Source organism: Grammomys surdaster, unplaced genomic scaffold (assembly GCF_004785775.1).
Source record: "Grammomys surdaster isolate TR1022 unplaced genomic scaffold, NIH_TR_1.0 217, whole genome shotgun sequence".
Classification (NCBI taxonomy): Eukaryota; Metazoa; Chordata; class Mammalia; order Rodentia; family Muridae; genus Grammomys; species Grammomys surdaster.
Window position 1 is genome coordinate 2,869,006 of NW_021604662.1, and position 26,462 is coordinate 2,895,467.

The 26,462-nt window shown below is 30.3% G+C and overlaps 1 protein-coding gene across 1 annotated transcript in view; it reads left to right on the forward strand.

The window, feature by feature from the left end:
* The window catches only part of Cnksr2 (connector enhancer of kinase suppressor of Ras 2), a 185,811-nt gene that overhangs the window by 77,398 nt on the left and 81,951 nt on the right, over positions 1 to 26,462 (forward strand). Inside the window, exons 9-11 of the mRNA XM_028772673.1 lie at positions 12,338 to 12,484; positions 22,006 to 22,139; positions 25,518 to 25,729. Coding sequence (XP_028628506.1) covers positions 12,338 to 12,484; positions 22,006 to 22,139; positions 25,518 to 25,729 — 493 coding nt within the window. The remainder of the gene's footprint in view (positions 1 to 12,337; positions 12,485 to 22,005; positions 22,140 to 25,517; positions 25,730 to 26,462) is intronic.

The window sequence follows — 26,462 nt, forward strand, 5'->3', positions numbered from 1 at the left end:
CATGATATTTTTAATTTAATATAAACTACCCTTTCTTCTTTTTTATTGTTTCCTATGTTATATTCTGCATGTTAAGAGTAGAATAAAAATTAAGTTTTTATACTGCTGAAGCATGGGCAGGTGGATGAATTCTTTGAAATAAGTGTGAATTTTTTGTGGTCTGCAATTGCCCTTCTATCCTCTGTAGTCATTAAAATGGAGAGTAGTGCTTGGCTATGATAATGCAGTAAATAGTGTAATATATTGAAATACATAATATAAATGATTATATCTATTCATTAATTTACCAGAATGATGATATTATGGGAATTAGCCTATACCATTCCAGATTCAACAATTAGGAAAAGGTGATGCTAAATCTTATTGTTTGGCAAGATACTATATCAGTAGTTTTTTACAATTTTAAAACCTTACTACTGCAGGTTGTATTATACAGTATAAACATCTGCTTATATTCTTTATATAAATTTCACTGAAAATCAGTTTTAGATATTTCCATGAGGATCAATGAAAGATAAATGAATGACAGGGACATTTGAATGCCATTGTGGTTCATATACTCAATAGCAATTGACTTTCTTACCTCTCTTACCTATTTAGCATGCCCAATTAGATGTGTGTGATTCTCCTATGTTCTTTTATTAAAATATATATTTTGTTACTTGAAACTGGAAGTTGCATGTCCATTTTCATCTTGCTATATTCTTCATTATAAGTCTTTAAGCTTTTCACATCAACATACTTCTGTGGCTGAGAAACTGACTGCCAGATAGGAAGAAGAAAAAAATTCATGAACATCCAGCAAAGCAGAATGATTCCTATTGCATGTCCTCCCTGCTTCTGAAGATCAACTTCTGAAAGGCTGCTGAAAATACCCAAGATTCATTCTATCTGTCTCTATTTCTGCTTCTCTCTGTGTGTCTCTGTTTCTCTCTCTCCATCTCTCTGTAATTCTCTCTTCCCCTTCCTCCTGTGTCTCTGTCTCCGTTTCCCTCTTCCTCTCCATCTCACTCTCCTTATCCATCTTCCTCTCCCTCTCCTTACCACCTTGACATCATTTGAACCAGGAAGTCTTCCCTCATGATGGAGTCTAAATATGCTTTTTGTTTTGTTTTGTTTTGTTTTGTTTTGTTTGTTTTGTTTTGTTTTGTTTTTGCTGATGATATTGTACTTATTCAAAAAATCTGGCCACATTCCTAGTAAATCTACTAAATTATAGATTAATACTTTTGTTGGTATGAATGTTCTAAGTATTTTGTCCATACTGAAAGCATACACTTTCTTTTTAGGTATATCATTTCAAAGAAGGGGGTATGTATGATAACTGAATCTGGCATCTGGGAAAGTTTCTTCTATTTTGTGTTAATATTAAAACATATCCATTGCTATTGTGAAAGGTTTTCTTGGCACTTCATGAATATTTTGGCAAATGTGGTTCAATATATTTGGTTATACAAGCTACCTAAATGGAATAACCAGGTTGAGATTTCAAGAAGATAGACTACACATGTAGTACTGCTGATCATCAGTTACTAAGAGATGGAAGAAAAACATAAGATAGTGTCATTTTTACTCTCAAGATGGTAAATAGTACTGAGTGAGGCTGGTAAATCAAAAAGAAGGAGATTAAAGCAAAAGGAACAGACTGACTTTTGAATTACCTGGGAACCTCTTTCTAGTTGTGATTGTGCCTGTCTGATTCCCAATTTGCTTTCTCATCTCTGGCTGTGAGCTCATCTTTTTGTTCCTCAGCCCCAGAATAATAGAACATTGTTGAAATTGGGAGAAGTCAGTGTAATGAGAATATACTACTGCTCAAATTCCTTCAGTTCCCCTTAGCTCTAACCACTTTCCTGGATGTCATTTAGTGGCATATATATATCATGGTACCATGCAATAGTAGATGTGCTTTGCCCCTCAGTTTTCTAAATAATCTTTGTCTTTATAGTTTTAGTTTCCTTCCTATCCCATTTCTTTTTCTTTCCTTCATTATGTACTTCTCTTCTCACTTAACTATTTCTGCTCCATTCTTGGGGTGCTCAATTTTCTTTCTCCTTGCCTCTTCTGATTCCCTTTCTCAAAGGAGAAGTTATTTATCTTATAATCCCTTATGCCCCAAAATATTGAAAACTGAGCTCTCAAATGGCACTATTTCCCATATAATATTAATATAGTCACATGTTACTAGACTATAGAGATTAATATATTAGCAAGTTATTTGATATATTCATAAATGAATGATTCTTATAATAACCTATGAGAACAATATTGTGATTCTCCAGAAAAGGTATTCTAAAACAAAGTGAATGAAATGCTATACTTTGGAGAGGAAAATACACAAGACAAAATTAAACAATGTATCACACATTTCAGTTATTCAAAGTAATATTTGTTATTTATAATAACATTTGTTATTCATCTTGTATAGTATTCTACGAGATATTAGCTTTTCTTTTAAGTTAAACATCTTCATTAAACTGTGTACAAACTGTTTTTAAAGTGCCACTTATTTGACATAAATTGTATCATTTATTTTGAATAATCAACTTGTTACTTCATCATCTACCATAATATTTCATTGTCTTTCTATTATAAAACTAGAATCCATTCTATTAAATTCTCATATAAAAGAAATTATTTGTTATGCCTTAATAAAGATAACTTCCTTTTAACCAATTTTTTTTCTTTGCCAACATCTGTTTTGTTACTTTCTTATTTATATAGTTAGTACTAGCTTCACAGTGAAGAGTATAATTGTTTATTTAAATCACTGCTGTAACTTCTTTTTATTATTGGAATACTGTTAACTACAAATGTACAGTTAAAAATAGTCTAGTATTACATGAAATTTTAAACTGCTTACAAGTGATTGTTTTGTATGCTTGAAATATGTCTATCGTCCGTTGTTTTTACATACTCTAGGTTCTTAGTTTAAATGTGTATTTCATTTGCAAATTAGCATCAGTACTCTCAGCACTTTCCTACCTTGTCAGTCACATTAACCTCATCTACTCCTTCCCATGAAAAATAGGGTTGGACAATTACTAGATAGCATTTCCCTCTTTGTTAAAATTAGTACATGAAAGAAAAACACTATGGAATACCAGGTCATAGAAAGCTAAAAAAACAATGACATTAATTGGAAATTATTTTAGCATGTTTATCCTCAGTATTCAGTATCATGAGTAGATTCTGTTCATCATTGCAGCTAAAATTTCACATATTATCATCCATTGTTTCTTATTTAAATTTCCTCTCACATTGTCTTCTTTCTACATTTTATTATCTTCAGAGTGGGCAGGAAAACCTATTTTTTAATTGTAATATATGTATACAGATGACAGTGGCCAATGGAAGGCTGGCACTGAGCTGCCACTTTTTTGTTGGTTAAAAATGAGTTTAAAGACAATTTATGCATTGTGGAAATTTTAAAGTAAAACTTTTACTAATAAATATTTAGAATGGTATTTAGTTAATGAAACATGTGCATATCTACACTTACTTTATTTTGTGCACATATTACAATATTTAGAAGTATTTTTAAATAGTCATAAATTTTTGAAGTACTTACTTATAAATGACATTTTAAAAATATTCAAACCAGTTACACATGTTTGTTTCTAATACTGTGGTTTGGATTGCTTTTTTTATTGATTTTTGATATTTGGGCTCCTAAACTAAATTTAAGCCTGATGTTTTTAGAAATGAGTATTTTTCCAAGAATTTGAAATTTTCAGATAATGAAGCATTGTCTAATTTCCTAACTTTAGCAATAGGGAATATTATCTTTATTTTTAAATAAGTATATTTTTAAATAAATATATTGTATTTTTAAGAAAAAAAACTGAACTATAGAAAGGAGTGGCTGAAACAGAATGACTTCAAATATATGTAGACAAAATATTGTTCTGAATTTTTTAACTCGTAAAAATATTGTTATAAAATTTTTCAAGGTCTGTATCATTGTTTTTCTTTAAAATACACAAGTGCTTTTTAGGACTGAATGTTCTGTATTATATAATTAGAGGTTCACCCCACAGTTTCATTGTGTGCTGTAATGTGATTGCCTCCTTTCTCTTCTTTCCCTAGAAATACTTTTCAGAGTCAGTTAATTTTACAATTTAAAGAAATCAAAGAACATTATGAATGGTAGTGAAATGGAAGTAAATTTTGCTTTGATTTAGTTTTCATTGCATGTATGCACAAATACTATGAAGCCTCCAAAATAAACTTTGGCCTTCAGAGACTACAACATTACCAAATGCCATGTTGAAATGGGAACAGGGAATGACAGCAATGTGTACAAGATACTGAACTGTGCCCACAGCTTTGGGATCACTTTACCAATGCAGACATGCTTGTGACACAAAGGGTACACCTAATATAAGTGATAGTTTATAGATAGAAATGCATGGGAGATTCATTGAAGGGAAAAACCACGATTGCTATTTTCTTCACCCAAATTTCAAATTGCATAATCAAGATGCAAGCCCAGAACTTCTAGATGACTGATGAACAGATTCTAAGGGCCAGGGGTGGTAGAGTTATAACTTCTTAGAGTGCTTACATTGGCTTGCTTTATTTTCTTCCTCTATCTTGCCAATAGGAAATTGTTATCTTTTGAAAATTTCCCTGTTAAGTACTGAACCTCAGATCTAAACACACATTATATATACACATAGTTTATATACAATACTTTAAAAGTCATGTGAAAATATTAAGCATTAAATATATATGCATTTAAATTATATGTAACTTGATATGGTCTAAGTTTTACATTAAAATTAAGCCACATGGAAACAAAGGCCCTTTTAAAAAATAACTACATATGTTGTACTGGAGAATTGCCTTTTAGCATCATGGAGGAGTAAAGTGAAGAGTTACTCAATAAACATTATGGAGATATTTCCCATGAAAATGAAATATTTAATCCCCATATTCATCTTTTCAATATTTGTTTATTTTATTTTATCCCAAGGCTATCTTTTCTTAATATCTGTATAAACTATTAATACTAAAGTTTTATTTAGAATAGATAAAACTTAGAATGTCTCAGACTGCTCTCACTTACCTTTAAAAGTTACTTCATGAACTTAAAATCACTTATTTAAATATATTTTGTTAACTCGGTGTGTATACATTAGTTAATCTTTTAATCATGAATAATTCCTTAATTATATTTGAAGATTACAGTATCTCCAAATGCTTGAAAATTGTGGGATTTTCATTCAGACTTTGTGAAAATGTGAGTGAAGGTGAGTTGGGCACATTCATGCTTCAGACTTCCTAGTTCTAGGTTCTCTGAAAGATAAGATAGATAGGTCAGAGTTAAAAACTCCTGAAATGTTTGTTACAATGACATTTCGTCTAGGAACTTGTTTTGCTAAAGTAAAAGGAAGTCACTGGCACAAAGTATTCATTCATTAGATACTTTGGTAATTTTTAGAAACTCTAAGAAACAGTACTATAATAAACATGCCAGTACAAAAATTGTTGGCAAAAATTAAGAGTCATTAGTCACCATGTGATCATTTGTACAAAGTCTGGTCTCCCCAGTGTTTTTAAAAAGATAGGGAGATATCTGAGTGTAGAATAACCCCTAACATCACATATTTATACAGTTTATTTGAAATTTTCTTTGAGAAAAGATATCAATTATACATTGGGGAGGTAAGAATGGGGACTGTACACAAGCATATATAAATGTCGATAATGAAACTTTTTCTTTTTGAAGGCTAATATTTTTAAGTATTTTAAGAAATAATCCTGCTTTCCTACCTGTAGATATAAAGATGATCTCTATAACTCCACAGGCAGCCATGAAAAAGAAAAATCTCTAGATTGATATGATGGTCTTAAATTTTAAATTTATGAATATTTGTAAGTTTTACTACTTGGTGCAAAGAATAATATCTGTCATTTCATAATTTGGTTAAATAATTCACCATGCATTTGGAAAACTGATAGGCCAGGGAATATTCTAAAGTCCACTTCTTCTCTCTGTGCCCATAGGAATCAAAACCTCTAGTCTGTACAGCACCAAAAACATTTGTGTTCTCAGTCCATGCAACCATTTCTTCAGAACCTCCCCGCTTATGTTTCTTTTACCCAGGAACACCTGACTGCTTCAGCCTGGCATATTCGCTTAAAAGTCTCCCTCTACAAAAAACCAGAACTTCTCAGAATCTCAGTGACTTTGGGAAATTTTAATCTTGTTTGTGTGGTACATAAAATATACCTTGAAGTATGTATTAATGGTTGGTTACAAATCAGGGAGATAAGATTAGCAACTCTTCATAACTTATCCAGTGAGACGGATGGCATTAGTTCAACATATGTGAACATTATCTATAGTTATATTATCTATAGTTATATAATGAGACAGGCACACTGTGTAAAACAAATATGATAATTTTAAAAAGTCATTCTAGTTGTAAAGTGTTATAGGATAAGTAAAATTTTTGTCCACTATTCTATTATTTATCGTAATCCTTACAATGGATGTAATTCTAGAATATTTAATATAAAATAATGTTTCAAATGTTTATTTATGAGGAAAATTCTATTGCTTCTTTGAGGGTAAATATTATTTATAATTGGTTAGTATCATGTATATTACTTTTTCTAGCTGGAAGGTCACTTAACCTTTTATTTTATATAACAGATTTTAAATGTATTATATTAAATAAAATTTTAATGCTACATCTTGGGTTTATAATAATGGGTTTATAATAATGCTAAGCCCTTTTTGGAGTTTCAGAGCATTTTGTTGTCATTAAAACATTTAGTTCTCATATTACTATATCATCTCATCAATCAACTTAACATGCTGATTGTCTATTTTTTGTCAAGCATATTATTTATTGAAGGGTATATCTAAACATGATACACTGCTTTTTATTCAAAAGCCATTCTGTGATGGTAAATATAGAAAGATAGTAAGGCAAAAATTTCACTAGTGAAATACAGTTTTGCAAGAATCACATGAAGAAAATAGTGCTTTAGTTGTAAGAAGAGGCATATTATGATGGGTATGCAAGAAGATGAACATTTATTAATAAGTAAGATTTTAGAAGTGACATAAAAAGTACAAGCAGAGGGACACATGCTTTTACAAAAACACAGGTAAAAGCAAATCATGATGTTTGAGGCACACATATTTACATAGTTGTTCACTTTCAAAATCCTGTAATAGTAATCTGCTTCTTTCTACTGCCTCCCTCTCTTTCCCTTGTTCTGTCATCCACTCTCATAAAACTCTTGAAAGTTGCTCAAACGTGTGATAACTGGTTGCACAAATTTCTTCACCCATTTAATTTCTGTGTGTTGTTCACTCTGAATGATAAAATTTCAGGCTAGACTAATTAGAAACCTTCCCCACCAACCTCTAAGAATGAACTTGGTTGTATTGCCCCCTTTTGAAGTGTTGTACTTGTTGTAAGGAAGAATTTCCTTCATGTTATTCTAAATATTTGTTCATGTGTTCATTTCTTCCTCTGGTCATTGTGCTCTTTAACACTCCACAGATTATGCTACACCAATAAAATTATACTCTAAGGTACTCAGAATAATACTGATTTCAGTTGTTATGACTGGTCTTAAAGTCATCTAAAGCATTCTAGGCATTGGCAAGTCACCACCTTCATGGAACTCATCATTAATTATAGCAGTTTTCAAAGTATGATTCCCAGACAAAGTAAAGTGTGTTATCATATGGAAACTTGGATTTAGAAAGCAAATTGTTAAGATACAACCTCAGAACTACTGGGTCAGAATCTCTGGAGTGAAATTCAGCAGGCGTGTTACTTGAAGCTACCTTTGTAGTAGATTGTAATATAAACTCATCTTTGAGAGCCATATTTAGAAGAAGAAAAGCAATAACTTGGAAACACTTTAAAGCTTTGAAAGGGGGAAAACATTTGCACATAGTAGTACTGTGGGGATGTAAAAGACTAGAAGAAAGGCAGGTTATGACTCTGCTTTAAGTCTAGCAAGTAAGTACCCTGTCTAGAACTAAAACAATCCAAAGAAAGGTCAATTGTTAAGATCTTTTTATGATGCAAAACATGGATTAGAAGGAGAGACATATCTTTAGGTGACTCCAAACTTGAAAGAATTGTTTGGGAATTGTTGGTAGTGGTGATGAATTAAAAAAGCAGATAATAAAGTTGTATTTTAGAATACTGATTTTACTTGAGATGCCAGAAGATATTTGAATGAAGGTACTCTTGAACAGACTCAAATGTAAATTCTGTCTTTACCACTTAGTATCTTTGTAAATAATGTTCCCAACCCATTAATTTTTATTTTCATTTCTTTACATGTAAAATTATCTCAATGCTTGCTTCATTTAGCTGTTGTAATAAGGAAAATAAAAATTAAAATAATTTCATATGAATGTTTAGAATCTACTTCAGTCAACTATTGGTATTTTATTATTTAGTGGGCATTAGCACCACTGTTACGGAGTATGTGACTGAAGCCCTCAGTGGGAACCAGAAATGGTTAGAAAGACTTTAGAGTCCTATTCAAGAAGTTTCGAATAGAAACTATTGACAGAGAAGAGATTAGTGTAACAAGAAAGCATGAAATATTAGCTCATACAGACACTGAGAAGAAAGAAGACAAGGAGGCAGAGATGTAGCAGAACAATATACATCTACACAAGTTAATTTGTCATTAAGTATGGAAGTTCTGTAATAGTTTGAACTGTGTAAAATTATTGGAACAGCTCTTGATCTTGAGCTCTCTTTCTCAAAAGTCAAGCAATCTCTTATGTAGCTTTTTTTAGTGTATTTTCCATGTTTCTTCAGAGTATAGTATCTCTAAACTTTATACTTTGATTCCTTCCCATATTGGTGGCTCATGTTGTTGATAAAATTTTAGCCATAAAGATGTCTTCCCTTTCACGTCTTTGGGCTCCCTCTGTCTCTTAGTACATGAAAACTTAGAAGCCAGAGAACAGGGTGTCATCATTTCCCCCTTCACTTCTTCAAGTACTCGCTGTCTCTTACTACATGAAAATGTAGAAACTAGTGGAAAGTATGCTATCATTTTTCCATGTTACTCTTAAGTATTTACATCACTTATGTCCTTCAAACTTGACATTTTAAAGCTAGCCACAAACATAAATGAGAAAGTGGAAAATTAATCTTGAAAAATCATTACCTTCAATGTGTTTATTTTATCTATTTCGACATTTTTACACATATATTTACAACCTTCTTAGAGATGTATGCTCTAATATGCTTCATTCTATCACACCTTCTATCCATGTTCTCCTATTATCTGTCACCTATAAGTATCTCAATAAAGTAAAGGATAATAAATCTATTTCAGTAATTCTTTGTACCTCATTATATGACTGCAAAAATGTGATGATACCACAGAACCATATATGGGAATCATTTTGCCTGAAGTTTTACAAACACATCACATTTGCTGATACAATGAAGCCAAGTGTTAAATATGACAACATAAAATGACAGGTACTAAAGATAGGGAATAATTTGAAATTATCTCAATTAAGACGTCCAAAAGGCCAAGGAAAGAGACATTCAAATGATAAACCCATCATCACCAGTTACAATTAAGCTGTATGCAAGTATAAATGGAGAATTGATATAGCTAAAACCTACATTTCTTACTAAGAGAAAAAGTTGAGGCATGGATGTAATTACACTTCAGACTTCATTCCCATTTCAGCATTTCCAGAATTATTATGTGAAATGGACCCAATGCTTTGCTGTTGTGTCTACTTAAAATCAGTCATGGAATAAAAAGAAAAGCAATCTAGTTCTTATTGAACACACCTTTTCAATAAATTTGCAATTGCTTTCACTAGTCATTTAAAACTGCAATGTACTTTTCTCCTTAATGCAGTGATCATTAATGATATTGCATCTCATTCTGCCTCCATGTCTATATTCATTTTTAACAAAAAAATGAGTTATTTTTGCCACTGTAGTAATTACTTTGTTCCACACATAATTATATATATTCCTTCATAGTGAACATTTACACAATTTACAGTATTGGTTTAATTCTAATGTGTTACAATTTGTCCTGTCACTTAATTATAGTATTGAAAATAGAATTTGAGAGCCAAACATATTTTCTAAATGTGGTCCTTGATAAATGTTTGTTTGCTTTTGTTGAAAGTGTTGATGACATTATGTTAAATGATAGTAAGCAGGTTAGTTAAAACATAGTTAAATTATATATCCAGATACTCTCCTATTAAATAACATTCAGAGGTAAAATTAAAGTATATTTGAGTTTATTTTATTGTCAGAAACAATTCCACTTTCTTGTGGACAAGTATTTCTATTTTTGGTTATTTGCCCAAGAAAAGATATAGAAAAGGACAAATTAAGTTGACCTAAACATTTCACAAGAAAACATACTACTTTAAAAGTCTTCAATTTAAACCCAGCTTGGTCACATGCTTGTAATTCAACTACATGAGAGGCAAAGACAAAAAAAATCATCAAAAGTTCATAAGTTTAAGCCTACCCAGAACTACATAACAACACATGCATCAAAAAGGAATAAGTAAATAAATGTATTAAATTATTTATAGTTATATTATAAACGTGCAAGTAATTGTTGATAATTCAGTTTTTCATTGATTGTTTTAATTGCTAGTTTAATAACTTAGGTATGGTAATCATTGATAGGTTATTCATAAATTTTGTATGAAGAACATGCCTTTCTTTAAATTTGTAATTCAATAATATGATTCATCTAGGACATGAATATGAATACCCAGATTCATATTCACTTTGTTACCTCTTAGCTTGTACCAATGCCCATCAGGATATTACTTAGCTACCTGGGGGGGTAAGAGTAGATGTAAGATATATAATAACCTCCTCTTAGATAAAATAGGAGGCATTTGGCCTATAATTACAGTTGATATTCATTAATGTTCTTTTTCAAAAGAAGCATCCTCTTATTTAAGTTATCCAAGTATTATTGTGATCATTTTGATTCATAGCCAAGATATTCATGATTTTGTGAATCATAACACCTTGGTCCCACATTTTTATCTTGTTTAATTTGTCTTTACTGAATTCATTTGCAGTTGATTTTATCAGCAAAAGCATGATCAACAAATATAACAAAAATCTGTCACTAAACTATAATGGATCCATTCCAGATTACTTCTTCACAGTTTCCTAAGTTTTTTGCTTCATTTGGTGGAATTGCTTCTCTCTGGCTTGAGTAATATACTCTAGGCAAAAACATGATTAGGAACACACAAAATACATCTGTTCTCTTTACCTTAGGTGCCAAAAACATAATTCCATCACAATTTAGAACATTTGCTAAATTATTTTTTCAATCCAACTTAAATTTTGACCCGCTATATTTTTATATGGCTTCATTAGACTTCAGATAAAAGTTTTTCTGTTTTAATATTAACATGAACACATTAATATGAAATATACTTTTAAAACAAATAATAAATGATTTTTAATGTTTCCTTTAAACTATCAGTTTTACCTACCCAATACACTGACCTTAGTTACCTGATACTACAGCACTAATCCGTTTTAAAAGCAAACAAAAGTTCTATGTTTAAATATTTTTAAAGATGATTAGTGAAATAATTTATGATGAATATTCATTGAACCAGTTGTTTTGAACAGATATTCAACAAAATGGCTTAATTAAATTTAGTAGCATACAATATATTAAACTTATAGGGTTATTTGGAATGCATTTCCAATAGATGCTGCACTGCAATAACATTGCCATGTCATTTTTACATTTATATTTATAACATGATAAAAGGTTTATTTCACTGATGCTGCTGTCCTTGCATCAGAATGTTTCCTTGGTGTGTCAGTACCTGCTATGGTAGCACAATGTCAATCTAATTAAAGACACGTGTAACCACCTATCTCTAAAAGATGGTGATGATAAACATACGGTGTGGTTTGGTAGCTCAGGGCATTGCCAACTCTTTGTTTTCTGGCATGTGGACTTCTAAATTGTACTTGTGAAGAGAGCTTGGACCTAAGCAGTATTAATGGTGATATAATTTCTTTACATTCCAAATCACTTGAATGACAAGATATGTTTTAGTCTCCGCTTTGATATGGTAAATGTCCATTATGTTGTCTCATAATTTTATGGACGCTAATGCAATAATATGGTTAATCAACAAATATAAAACTTATTCTTCAATATATTTCTCCTGAAAATAGGTAGGATGATACACCAATTATGTGATTTCTTTTTTTAACTACTAATCTTATTAAAGGGGGAGAACATTAAATCTTTGAGTACTGTACCTCAATTTTATTGTAATGATTTTGCTGGTTACCAGGTGGGGTGGCAGTTGAAAAATTTGGTGAATGCACTACGAGAGGACCCGAGTGGTGTTATCTTAACTTTGAAAAAGCGACCTCAGAGCATGCTTACCTCAGCACCAGCTTTACTGAAAAATATGAGATGGAAGCCCCTTGCTCTGCAGGTAATGAAGCTTAATCATAAGTCATACACCATCATTTTAGCCATAGATTATCTCAGTAATGCTTCTTTTTGTGCCTCATCTCAGCAGCATATGAATCAATCTTGTATGCTTTTGAAAATTTGTTTGTGAAATTATCTCTTCACCTCTTATCCTTATAGACTTAATTGTGATGAAATCTGAGCCAAAAACTAAAACCCAAAGGATAACACTAATTTCATTTTTAAAACTTAAAGCATAATTTTTAAAACTCACAAGTTATTCCATGTCAAAATATGGAGAAGAAAGTAGGTTTATTTTTTGTGTTATAATCTTACACTTTATAAGTTGTAATCACATACACTTCTGGAAGAATGTAGTAGATAGTTTTTAAAAACTGCTTTAAATCAGAATATAAACTTGTAATTTATAAAGAGTGGGAACTTAATTTTCAAATTGCCAATTAAAATGTAACTAGTCTATTTTTCAGAATATCTCATTTTTCACTTGTCCACCATGTATGGTAATAAAACCAGGGGAAGTGTTACATTAGTTTTTCATTTCTCTTTATTAAGAGACTTCACTATAAATTATTAATTTGGATGCGATAAAATATATAAAGGTCTTTTGAAAGATATAAAATTTTGTGGTTGGACAAAGATTAAAAATATTGCATTTTATTTCAATCAAAATAGAATTCTGAAACAACATTGAAATTTTTTTCATAAATCTTCTGTTTTTAAGTCAACTGACTATTACCTTTTTGTAGGAACCTAGTTGTTTGGTTGTTTTTAAATAATTGCTCAGTGGATTTAGAATCCTCAGTGGATTTAGAACCATTTTTAGGATTTAAGAAGAAAAGCTTCAATATTTCCTCTTCTATGTAAGATTTGGTAATCTATTAGAGCTTTTTACAAGCCACAGATTTTTTCTAATAAGTTCTCCATTAAACTGGTCTTATCAATTATGATTTTTTTATTGTTTAAAACTTGACCATTTATCAGCCCCAAAATTGCCATTATATTTTGATAATATTAAAGCACATAAAATGTTTCAATGTTAAGAACTTTATATATTTAATGTGAAGCGTTTTGTATTTTTTCAATAGATTATATTAATATGTCTAAATGCAGTTGACTTATAGAATCTATTTATACAAAAATATCTAATGATTGCTAAAGTTCAGAGGCTATTGCCTTATTAGGTCATATGTCATCAGATCAAAATTCTTTATCACATAATTTTTTCTTACTGCATTATAAATTGCTTTCTTCTACTCTGGAATTACTTATTGACACTTGTATGGCAAAGATCCTTTTTCAAAGTTTTAAAAGAATGGGAATACAGAATAAGAGCCACCACACTTTCAGTTGTTAGATGGTTCTCTTTAAATATGTGTACATTTCTTCCTTTTCTATAGCCTTTCATAAAGGAACTTCAACACCAAAAAGATCCTAGTTTTTATTGATCCATATACTCTAAAGTAGCATGTCTAGAAAATCAAATGATCATTTATTGCATTGTTTGAACTTTGCCCAGTAGTATAAGCTAAAGTGAAAAAATAATGTTAAAGCAATTAAAAGTCACTTATATAAATAAATAAAGTAATCCAGACACTAATATTACTTATGTTATAGAAACACTTGATATTTGTTCAAAGTTAGAGCGGAAATACCTTTTAAAAGTTAACTCCATCAATCCTTACAATATAATTATAAACTTTTAAGGTACTATTTTAAGTCCATTCTTTAAAATCTATAAATACTTATTGTCAAATTACTATTTATTTCTTATTACTTACTAATTTATGCTGAATATTTTATAAATTAATGTTTTTCTAATACTAAAATCTGGAGGAAAAGAAAATAATTTAAATAAGTACATGTGTGTATATCAACACATTTGTAAATTTGCTATTTCAACTAAATTTGGATAACCTAAAAGGTATTGTCTGATGTTTACCATCTCTAGATAAGTAAGACTGTTAGGGAAAACAAAAATATTTTTAATGTCTTTGAAAATTGCTTCAAACTTAACTTTAACACAGCAAAAGAGGAAAAATTGGTTTTAATTAAATTCTTCCTAGCAGTGCTAAAACTAATTATTAAGAGTAAGGGTGGATGTGTTCTATAATTTTACAACAGCACCACCACCACATGTTTCTATACCCTATTTTAAGAAGGACTGCAAATTATATCATTATAGAGTTCTTTATTGAGCTTAAGGCTTTAGCCCATGCTAAACCCCATACACCCTGAAGCTTAATGGAAACTATTAGAATTTTATAGAATACAAATTAAGTTCAAGTAAATGTGGAACCCCCTAAGAATTCAAACTCGAGAATTTGAATGCAGGCCATTCCAGAGAGGAAATGTCAAATAGCAGGGTGAGGTTTGATGGCAGTTGTGGATTGTTCCATGGCTTTGTCAGAGGTCATATTTTCTGAGAACCAGCCTCATATGTGAAGTACAAAAACTAATGTAACAACAGTCCTCTGTGTAGCTACAAGTGGCATTATTATTGCTTTCTTAATTCTTGTATCCATGCAAATCAGCTAGAACCAGAATGCCTATTAAATCATAGGCATCAAACCTAAATCAACTAAAACTTGAAGTTTGAATCATGTTGGTTCTTTTTCTAAAGTATAACAGTAATCGAATAGGAATTAATTAGAAACTATACAAAGAATTTGTTATATTTATTTAAATCAGCGTGCATATTTTATTTTTTAATACCAGGATCAACCTATCTGCTAACTTTTTTCATATAAATAATATCAATTGGTTGAACATAGAGGCTAAAATAGTGTATACATCATTCTCATACCTAATGATTTTAAACAAATATGGTAATAATTTTATTTATACAAATAAAGTATATATATCCTAAATAAAGTACATGTATTTTATTTCTAAACTGATTTAAATGATAGGACCATTTAATATTAATTAACTGCAATGGTAGATTTTGATTTGGAATTTCTTTGGAACTCATACCCAAATAAGCAAAAGCATACAATTCAACTTCATGCTTACAGAGCAATTTCATCAGCACATTTCATGAAACTTGGCAGCTTTTTTGATAAAATTCTATTTTCTCAAACATTTGATGATAGAGCTGAAGGTCTTAAAGATCCCTTAGATACAATGACCAAATTTAATTTCATCTGAAACTTTGAATTCTGTTGTCATCTGTATACATTCATAAGTAGTAAATGTCTGTCTATGAGATACAGTCTTTTATTCTAAGAAGGTAAACAGGGGTGCCTTGCCTCCTAAGAGTTCAAAACATCTCCTTAGTGGCACTCTGCTAATTTCCAGGATGTGGGTAAGCATGGTGATGCATATGGTCACATTCTTCTATTAATAAAATGGATTCCAGGGAGTGCTGGATAGACCACAAGTAGATGATGAGAAGTTTGCTGTACTAAATGCAGTTGATCAATTGATGCATTGCAACAAGAACATGTGAGCAATCATTTTCTTACAATAGATGTATGGAAGAAATAACTGGACACTGCCAAGAAATTTCCTTAAATCATCACTGGGAATCAATGATTATTTAAAACACTTGAAGAACCCAGCTTTTGGTGGAGAAATACACCTCAGATAAACAAATGCCGATATAGATATTATTCTACACATTTTATATAAATTAGCATTAATCTATATGATTAGCATTATATTCCTAAACTATTTTCTACCGCATAAATCTCTTATATTGATACCATAGTGTTGGTTTGTGATTTTGTACTTAAATTTTATTTTATTGATGGCAGTTTACACTTTACACTACTCTAATGACTGAATAGAAATGAAATAGAAAATTAACAGCAGTCAGTTTTGTATATCAACTGATAAAACAACTATAGAACTGTGAGCACATTAAATTTAAAATAATACACTTATAAATGATTAAAGTCATCATGTAAAAGTCAAAACAAGAGCAATAAATTTTATTTCAATATTAAAGATGCAATTAGGTACAATTTAATGTTATTAAGTGAACATTAGCGAGTTTGTACATTTTAGAGAGTCTTGTTTTAAAACCATATTATGAGGAAAGCCTTTTATTTTAAGTATAATTTTTTGAGGTATAATTTTATGTAAAAATGTAATTATGCTGTCTGGGCAACAGTAGCATTTCTATGTTCGGCATGCTCAAATTAGGAAATGACTGCAAGCAACTATCATATCACATTGAAGTTCATCAGTGTTAAAGCAATCAAATAAAGAATCTAAGTAACATTTGTGGGTTTGAAGCAAATGCTTTTAATAACATATGATGTTAGCCATTGCAAAACAATTGACAAGTTAAGCTTATGTTTTTCAGAAATCTTAAATATAAAGTGTTTCAAGTAAAACCTTAACTTCCCACAATTTCTTCTGTTAATATCTCAGATAATGTTAATTATATTTTGTAACATGTGACTTCAAATTTAATATTGCCATTTAATTATGCACATAAGATCGAACAGCTCAAAATTACATACACTAGCCTTATCATCAATACAGTGTGATTTGGTGGGAATAGCTATTTTGTAATATGACTCCAAATCTTATATAGGATATTGTGTAATAGTGTACATATTTTATGTTCATATATCTGTGCTTTTAAAATTCAAGAATCTAAGGTCTCCTGACCATATCCATGGTCTGAAAAAAGCTTGTTTTCTTTATAGTCTAGTAAGAACAACAGAAAATTTACATGCTTATAGAAGAAAACATATTTTTTTGTATTTATAAATTTGTATTCTAATAGAAGCTGAGAAACTGAAGGAAAACTTTTTAAACACAATTATTTTCCTTAAGTTCTTCTCAAATACTTTATCACATAGAAAATGCATGACCAGGTCAAAATGTGCACATCAGGTTTTTTTTTTAATTATAGCTAGCATTTTCTATGTGGTCAAGAAATGTATAAGATTGTATGCAGATTCATGTTTCCAAACCCAGAATACGCTTTCTCTGGACCATTTGTTGAGATGATCAAGGAAATAATTGTTAATATACAGCACCATTCTGGTACTAAGTGATACCAGTATTGGGATTTAATGAGAATGTGCCTGAACTGTATAAGGACTTAAATACTGTCCTATGCTAGAACTTTGGGGTGTTGTGATCAATTTGAGTCTGTGACTACTTCTAAGAATAAATAAAATGAATGGCTAGGTTATATATACTTAATGTAATCATTTGTATCTCCATTGATATTTTCCACCTGAAAGGGAAAAGCAAGTTTTTGTGTGAATTTCACATAAGTGATTTTTACAAATAAGTACTATTGCAGTATTAAATGTTTCAATATTGGGGCTGCCTCTATGTCATTGGTTTCATTGAAGAAATTTATATCTCTAAGTTCAATAGATCAGTTACTAAACTGAAAGACAACTAAATTAAAATACACTTCCCAAAGATTTTAAAATATGTCAAGTAAAACTTAAAATTCAAATTTAGCTTCTTAAACGTGGACATTGTTTTTTTTTAATAATCTTTACCACAGAGCTTTTATATGTACTGTTATATATGTGTGTGTGTGTGTTTGTGTGTGTGTGTGTGTATACACATACATATACATACATAGATGTATGTATGTATATATATCAGTACTTTGCAGATGTTCTATTTGCGATATTAGAATTGGAGGACATGAAGAAGAAAAGACTTGGGCCATCAAATAATCTAAAGTAATGTCTTGTTTATCTCTCATAAAAGCTAAAAATTTTCTTTGACAATTACAGCCCTCCATTAATATGTAAACTGATGAGTAATATGTTATTGCTAAAATTCTCACTCAATATTTCAGAATGATTTATACCATATTATATTTAGAGTATGTCTTTAAGGTATTTATATACTTTAAAATGACACTGAAAATGCATGTATGACTTCTAAGTAGAAGATTTCTGAGTCCGATTTACCATTGCAACTACTCCTTAAGCATCTAATGTACTAAAGAGCTGCATATGATTGCAAATTTAACACTTAGGGAGAAAAATGGCCATCTACAATAATATATCAGACTTGATTTCTAAAGATAAAATGCACATATACATGCACACACATGCACAACCACACAAATGGTAATTTCTAATAGAGTGCTGTTCAATTTGTGGAAAGGGAGCTTTTTGGTAGAAGAACCATTTAGAAATGAATATTGGATGATATGACCAGGTCCTTTCAAATAAACTCCTTTGAAGTCGAATTCAAAATGGGTCTAAATCATACTCGATAGCATGCCATGGCACCATGTTATATTGAAGCTTTAGGATAATATGCAGTCTTAATACCCTTAATCACTGAGTAGTTTTTTGCCAAAAAGTTTACCAAAGATATTAAAGTCATGAAAGAAAAAATAGAATTAATTCTATTTTTTGCTTAAAGTACAAATTCTTCTGGATACAACCATGACTATTTTTCTGATGCTATGTCATAAATAAATGATTTACAGTAAATGTCTCTAGGATAAGAGAAGGTATACTTTAGTTTTATTAAATTCGCTTACTTGAAGTTTTTAGTCAAAGGATATATATGTATATATACATATATACATATATGTTAAAATTAAATTCTGAAATACCCTTAATTTTTAATCAAGGAACACTAAATTTGTCATTTCCCATGTATTTTCATACTAATGGTAGGAGGTTTTTTTTTTTTACCACTTGTTACAATTAGAAATTTTTCAATGATTTCAGCTTAATTTCATTATTTGTTCTAGTCTATTAGATGTCTTCCTAAAGTTCCTTAATGATTTTTAAATGCTTCAATCATTCAGTATTATACTATTTCAATTCTTGTCCAGAAATTTTTAAAGTTAATACATACATTATTTTTCTAATATCAATGTCAAAGTTGATATTTTAATATGATTCTCAAAATAAATGTTTTCTTTCTAACTCTGGTTAGCTTGACAATAGTAGCACACAAACTGTACAGAAAAATATTGCGTATATGTTGAATATTTACTATGAGCTTTAATTTGTATAATGCATACTAGTAAGCCAGATGGCATCCAAAAAGTAAACCCATTGAAATACTTCCTCTGGTTTATCTATCAAACAGCCAGTTGAATTCTGTAAAAACAAGTTGTATTTTATAGCAGCTCATTTAATTGAACCAGGGTAACATAACCAAGTCTGATATCTATCTGAACATTTTGAGCCTTTTTCTTATATTAATTTTCTAACATGATGACTCACATTAACTCTTACTAATAGCAACTCCTTGTTGAAAATAGAAATAAAAAGATAAAATTTTTTCTTATAGCAATTTTCCAATATAGGGACACACATTAAATGATGACTTTAATAGCAACTCCTTGTTGAAAATAGAAATAGAGAGATAACAGAAATTTAAAGAAAGTCAGCATAGCTAATACTGAAATCTAGAAAAGAAATTCACAATTTTGAAATTGCTCATGGAAAATAAAAATTCTATTAGTCTTCACCTCATACTTAAGGCATATTTAAATACTCTTGTAAAAAATTACCTGCAATTCCTTTTTCCTTTGTTTTTGGGTGTTGGGGGAAGAAAATAGATACTAAACAAACAAAACTTGTAGATTAACAAAGTAAAAGTATAATTAGTAACCTTAAAATAGAAGAAAAACAAAAATTAAGTTAGATTACTTTTTATTAAAAACTTGTATTATTTGAAAGTGTTTTGAAATTCACTTGTACTGTTAGGATATTTTAAAGTTAAAGTACACTGAAAGCATACTGGTTATTTGTTTTTCTTTCATAATAAATTTATTTTAGAGTATTGGAAATTAATATGCTGCATATTAAATTCTTCTTTTACTGCATGTCTATTAGGGTTGTCTGTATTTTGAGCCAAAATATAACAACAAAGAATAAAAGAACTGTAAGCTGTCATATTGTAATACATACAGGTGTGAATGTGCGTGCATGTGAATGTATCACAGAATCTTTCATTCAAATATTGTAGAGGTATGAAATGCTCTTAGAATTCATTTTTGATTATCTTGGACATCATGGCATTCATCAGTACAAATGACTCCACTAATCATCTGTATACTCTCAGAGTTTTTCATGGCCAATTGGTTTCTATGGGACAGGCATAGATTAGCTGGATTCTATTCCAAAACAAAATAATATTAGTAGAGAGGGAACTCTATATTTCATACTGTCATAGTGTCTAAAATTCTATTGTGTGTAAAGTTTATAACACTTTTAAATCATCATATATGATAGAAAATTAAGATTTCATACATTGCCATTCCTTTTTCTTATCTCCTTTTCTTTAACTTTGATTTCACATACATTAAACTTAACTGTCCTTTTGGAAGAAAGTGTTATTTGAAGCTATTAAGATAAACTGTGTAATGAGGAAAGTCAAAATTATTAACTGAATCTCAAATCGTGTAGCTTATCCTAGTGACCTACATTGTAATTTCCATTGTATTTATGCCTGGTTTTCAAAAACATTTTGTCATCTGTATGAAATTAATGCTATAATACAAATAGTTGTAATATGCATTTATTTGAGTGTCTAGCAATGCATGTTGAAGTAGTAGAATTGTGAGTTTATCTAGATATGCCAAATATGTTTCATACAGGCTAAAATAGCACCATTTTGTCATGTGAAGATGCAATTCATTTTGTGATCATTATTTTGTGTTTGAGATTACATTGAGGGTTATATTTTAATGTTAATTGTGTGTACACTTAATCAGATATGTAAGATAAATATAAAAATTTGTGAATTTTAGTTCCAACTTAGGATAATTTTGCAATCCACAAGATTATTCTCACATTCTGTGAATCTTAGAATTGGGAATGCTCTTAAGACATCCTGATATCTGATTGATTCAGTTTATACAGTATCTTTAGAAAGCAATGTCTATTTAATACTTAAATACAAGTGTGCTATAGGCATAGAATGAGAGATGAGTTTTAAATAATACATAAATGCACATGCCTGTGAAAGATCAAATTGATTGTGTCACTTTATTGACTATACTTTGGAAGATGTAATAGAAAATGGCTTTGAAGAGATAGCTCTGTGTTTATGTTGACAAAAAGTATATTTTCCTTGAACATACTCTCCTGTATTGATCTCTATTTTCAGTTATCTTCTTTGAACCTCTGTCACATTCTTACTAACATAAAACTATGGTTTGTCAAATGTTAGTCAGGATGTGAGTAAGCTAAATCTTTTATGAATTACTTTTATTAGCTTTTAAAAGTGGGATTCCAGCAGATTTAATTTAAATAGTTTCTCATTTCTGAGTGGCATAACTCTTCTCATTGCAAATCATTGAATGGGATTTTTACTGTATAAATAGCTTTTGGTTGGTTAAGCCATAGAAAAGGTGAGTTGAGAACTGCATGGAAAACATTATTGTGTATTATTCGTTTGGGGGAACCCAAAGAAATATCCATATGTTAAATAACATTTTCTTGATTTCAGCCAAGTTCAAAACTTTGAACAAACAGATAATTTTTAAATGATAACTATGTGTCATTGTTGTTGTTTTGTGTTGTTTGTGTGCGTATGTATTTTCTTTTTCATTTTAACCAGCCTCTTATACCTAGAAGTCCCACAAGCAGCGTTGCCACGCCTTCCAGCACCATCAGTACTCCCACCAAAAGAGACAGTTCTGCTCTCCAGGATCTCTACATTCCCCCTCCTCCTGCAGAACCATATATTCCCAGGTATAAACTATGCAGGTTGTTATACTCGGAAGCTTCTAACTAAAGACTAATCAAATAGCTTCTACACCATGAAGTCAGTTCTTAAAGAACAATTTGAATATATTTCTCAGGAATTCTGAACACATTCTAAAAAGTAATTCTTATGATAGGAAATGTGCTCTTCTTAATAACAACAGTTATCTCACATAATAGGAAAGTAATATTAAGTAAGCAAGATTATTTTACAAGGTTAATAATGAGGGAGAATTTTTGACTGTTAAACCACAAGAAATGTCAGTTCCATATAATTCATCTCATATGTTTTTAAATGGATAGTTTAGAGATGATTCTTACACTTTCTTAAATGAAAGTGAAAAGTTACATTTACCATCTCACATTTTAGATGCTCATTAAAGGAACACTGTGAGTAAATCTTTCATAGAATAGGAATTTTGGCAGTATATAAACATTTGTGTTTTTAATTATAGTTGTACATGATCAAAGCTTTCTTATCTTAAAAAAAAGGGAAAAAGGCAAGACTAGTTGAATTAAAATTTTCACACAATTACATTATTTGAAAACATTTAAGGGAAATGTTGCTTTATTCTCTAAAAAAGAAAGTCACAATTTTATTGTCTTTTGACTGTATATACAGTCTTATAATGCAAGTTATATTTTGTACTTAACCAAATTTCTTTCTTTGTGATATGAATAAATGTTTTATAGGTCCTTAAGCAATTTTAAGCTATAACAACTAATTCATTTTATTAAAACTAGTATGTCTCATTAACTGTAAAGAATATCCACTAGGGCAATCATCTTTGAATATGACTCCTTAAATCTAGAGCATAAGTATACATTTACTATGTCTGCATAGGCACATATAAATTTAAGAAAAGTGAAAGTTTTATATTACAGTGAATACATTAAGTTCTTCAGAAAACTCATAATGTAAATGCATACATATACATGCATTTATATATTTAATTATGTACATATTTGTATATATTATTACTTTATTTCACTGAAAATTTTTGTTTTCCTTGGTACATTTCTCAATTTTACATTATTCAGTATATTCCATATAGTCATGTTTGATAAAGCTGACTGGTTGATAAAAGGCTGCTTCTCCATAATACTGTATTATAGAAAATGCCAGCCCTTACAAATTTCTTTCATAGACAATGCCTATACAAATATAACATGATAAACTAATAGGTCTGAATTACCTTCTGGTACAAGCTGCATTAGTATTCATGTCATGAGCCTCATGGAGAAATCTGCAAATGTACAGATAAACACAACCTTAGTCCAGTGTTGTGAGTTCACTAGGACTGTTTCCAAGCTAATTGCAATGTCGATTTCTTTTCAATAGAGAGCTAACAGTAAGGAAAACTAACAGGCAATTAGTTCAAGAAGAGCTTTCAGCTAACTGAAAATAAAATTTGTACTGAGGTTTTTAATTTGTGTTCTTCATGTTTCAGAACCAGTTATATATTTATAGTTCAGTAATAAGCAATATATTTGTTTTAAGAGGTAAAAAAAATAAATGATTATATAAGTGGTAGCTCTCTGGTGAGGAAATACATTAATAAGACAACATTCTGATTGAGTCAGCTATGAAAATATTATTTATTGCTTTCTACATCATACAGTTCTCTACTTTGGACATTTAAACATTTTCATATAGATAAATAAGTACAGATTTTTGGTAGGCTGAGATTCATAATTAGTAAATTGACAGATTTTTATAAATTCATCACCATTTTATATGGCCTAATGGGAAATAATTAAAATATGACTCAGTTTATTTTTCAAATTTAAGATTTTAGTCCTTGTCCTTGGCTAATGTCAGATTCCTGCCTGAAGCCCATTTCCTTGTCCTTGGCCCATGTCAGCTCCTTGCCAAGCAGCCCCGACAGACTTTAATACTTGCATGTAATTAAAATGGTATAAAAGCAGAAAGGAGGAGGGGGATGAGATAGGGGGTTCTAGGGAGGAAAAATGGGGAAAAGGGAATACATCTGAAATGTAAATGAATAAAATATCCAATAAAAAGGGGGAAACGGAAAGATTTTAGTCATATTTTGATATAAAATTAATGTGTGCTAATGATAGTGCTAATCTGAAGTACTGTTTAGGATAACTAGGAGCAGCTATTACCAGAGAAGCACAATGATGCATGAGAGGGAAAAACATTGCATTTACATTTATAGTCATATTCTACAAGACAATTTTTAAAATCAATTTTCACAGATAGCCAGGGAAAGATTTCATAAGATAAACAAGGTGTTTTCACTTAATCCTAGAAGGAAGCTTTCATTATGAGCCCAGTCGCCCATTACTTTTTTAAAAAAACAATGGCCTTGTACCTCAGGCTACTCATGAGGAAAAAAAATGAACCCAAATTAAAGACATTTTTAACAAAATAACTGAGCAGTATTTATTAAAAGTTTCACAGGGTTAGAGATGTGGAAAAACAAGCAAAGGGATGGGGTTGGGAGGGGACTGCCAGGGAAATGCAAAGGAGCAGGAGCACAAGGGATGGATGTGATCAAAATACAATGGACATACGGGAAATGTTTAATACAATTTAAAATGAAATTACTGTACAAAACCAAAAAAATAAAGGAAATATTTTTAAAAAGCAAAAATAGAATTTAAGGATCTCATAAAATATTGAGAACATTTTCTCCTTAAATTATTACAGATGAAAAAATTAATTCTCAAATTCCATTCCTAAATTCCATATTTTACTTCATTTCCACCCTCTCTCCATAAGAAACATTGCTAGTGTGTAATTTTTATATAGCCTTTTTGAAGACTTACCTAGAGTTTGAACATTTGTACTAATCATCAACATTAAATTTGGTTTACATTAATAACCTGCTGTTTGAGCTTCTTATAATACTGATTTATGTGGTACTAGTACCTTTCATAAGATCATACTTTCCCTTATATCAGTGATAGAATCATAAAGATTTTTTTTTCGGCAACACAAATTCTATCAAAACCAATAAGATAAACAGACAGAAGACGATATGGTTAAATTGTTAGCATTATTCCTAGTATCTATTCTTTACCTAAAACCAATCTATGTGCCGAAATAGTTTTTCTTACGTCATGACACAGTGAAAATTGGACTAGAGCAAAATTTAAACGATCCATGATGTATTTCTACCAGTCAGTTATCTCTATGATACTGAGGCCAGTTATTTAAACATTTGGTCTCATTATTATGTGGGACAAAATAAGAATAATTTTACCTTATCCTTTAATTCTCAAAGAAATCTTATCTGAAGATAAATTATAAGGGAATGAAATTGTTAGTATTTTAAGGCCCTTGTAATTTTATATGGCCCTAATAATATGCTCGTCTCTACCTTCACATTGCTTTAGGGATGAAAAAGGAAACCTTCCTTGTGAAGACCTCAGAGGACATATGGTGGGCAAGCCAGTTCATAAGGGATCTGAATCCCCAAATTCATTTCTGGACCAGGAATATCGAAAGAGGTTTAACATTGTTGAAGAAGATACTGTCTTGTATTGCTATGAATATGAAAAAGGACGATCAAGTAGTCAAGGAAGACGAGAAAGCACACCAACCTATGGTACGAATTCTCTTATGTTCTATAAAAGCTGTACCTGCCATGAGTTTCTCAATTACCTTTCATAGACTTTCAGTTGTGAAACTATTTGATTGCTCTTGAGTATTTAAAATTCATCAGTGACATCAGGTATTTCTAAGGAGACTAGCAACAGTTTAAGACATGATACTAGAAATTATTCTAGATTTTCCAAAGAATAGTTAACATTTTAACTCAAAAACATATGAAATCTTAGAATCACATGTATATCTTCTATGATAGAGGACAAAAATCAAATAATTGAAGATTTTTTATAAGTATAAATACTCATAATTAACATGACTTCTTTATAATGAAATCAGTCTCTTAATCCTCAAGGATTTGTAAAGACTCTTAGGTAGGCTTTTCTGGGGAAAGTATAGCGTAAGGCTTTATATTCTTTTAAGAAGCTGTGTGATTGAGCTTACGTTTGAGTGGACAAAATTTTTACCTAGAAAGGACTAAGCTTATTTAGGTCATAGATGAACCTAGAGTTGCTATGTTAGGATTTTTTCTAAATTGTTGACTCTTGATTTTTCATCTATAACCAAGAGGTTAACATAATCACAAATAGTTGAAATTGATATGGTGTAGCTCTAATATTTGCATGTGAAGGTACCTAAAATGTAAAATGAAGAGATTCAATTGGAAGGCTGTGCTTTTCTCTGTCCAGTTTCAAAGTAAGACTTTAAAGTGAGAAGCATATACTTTGGGGAAA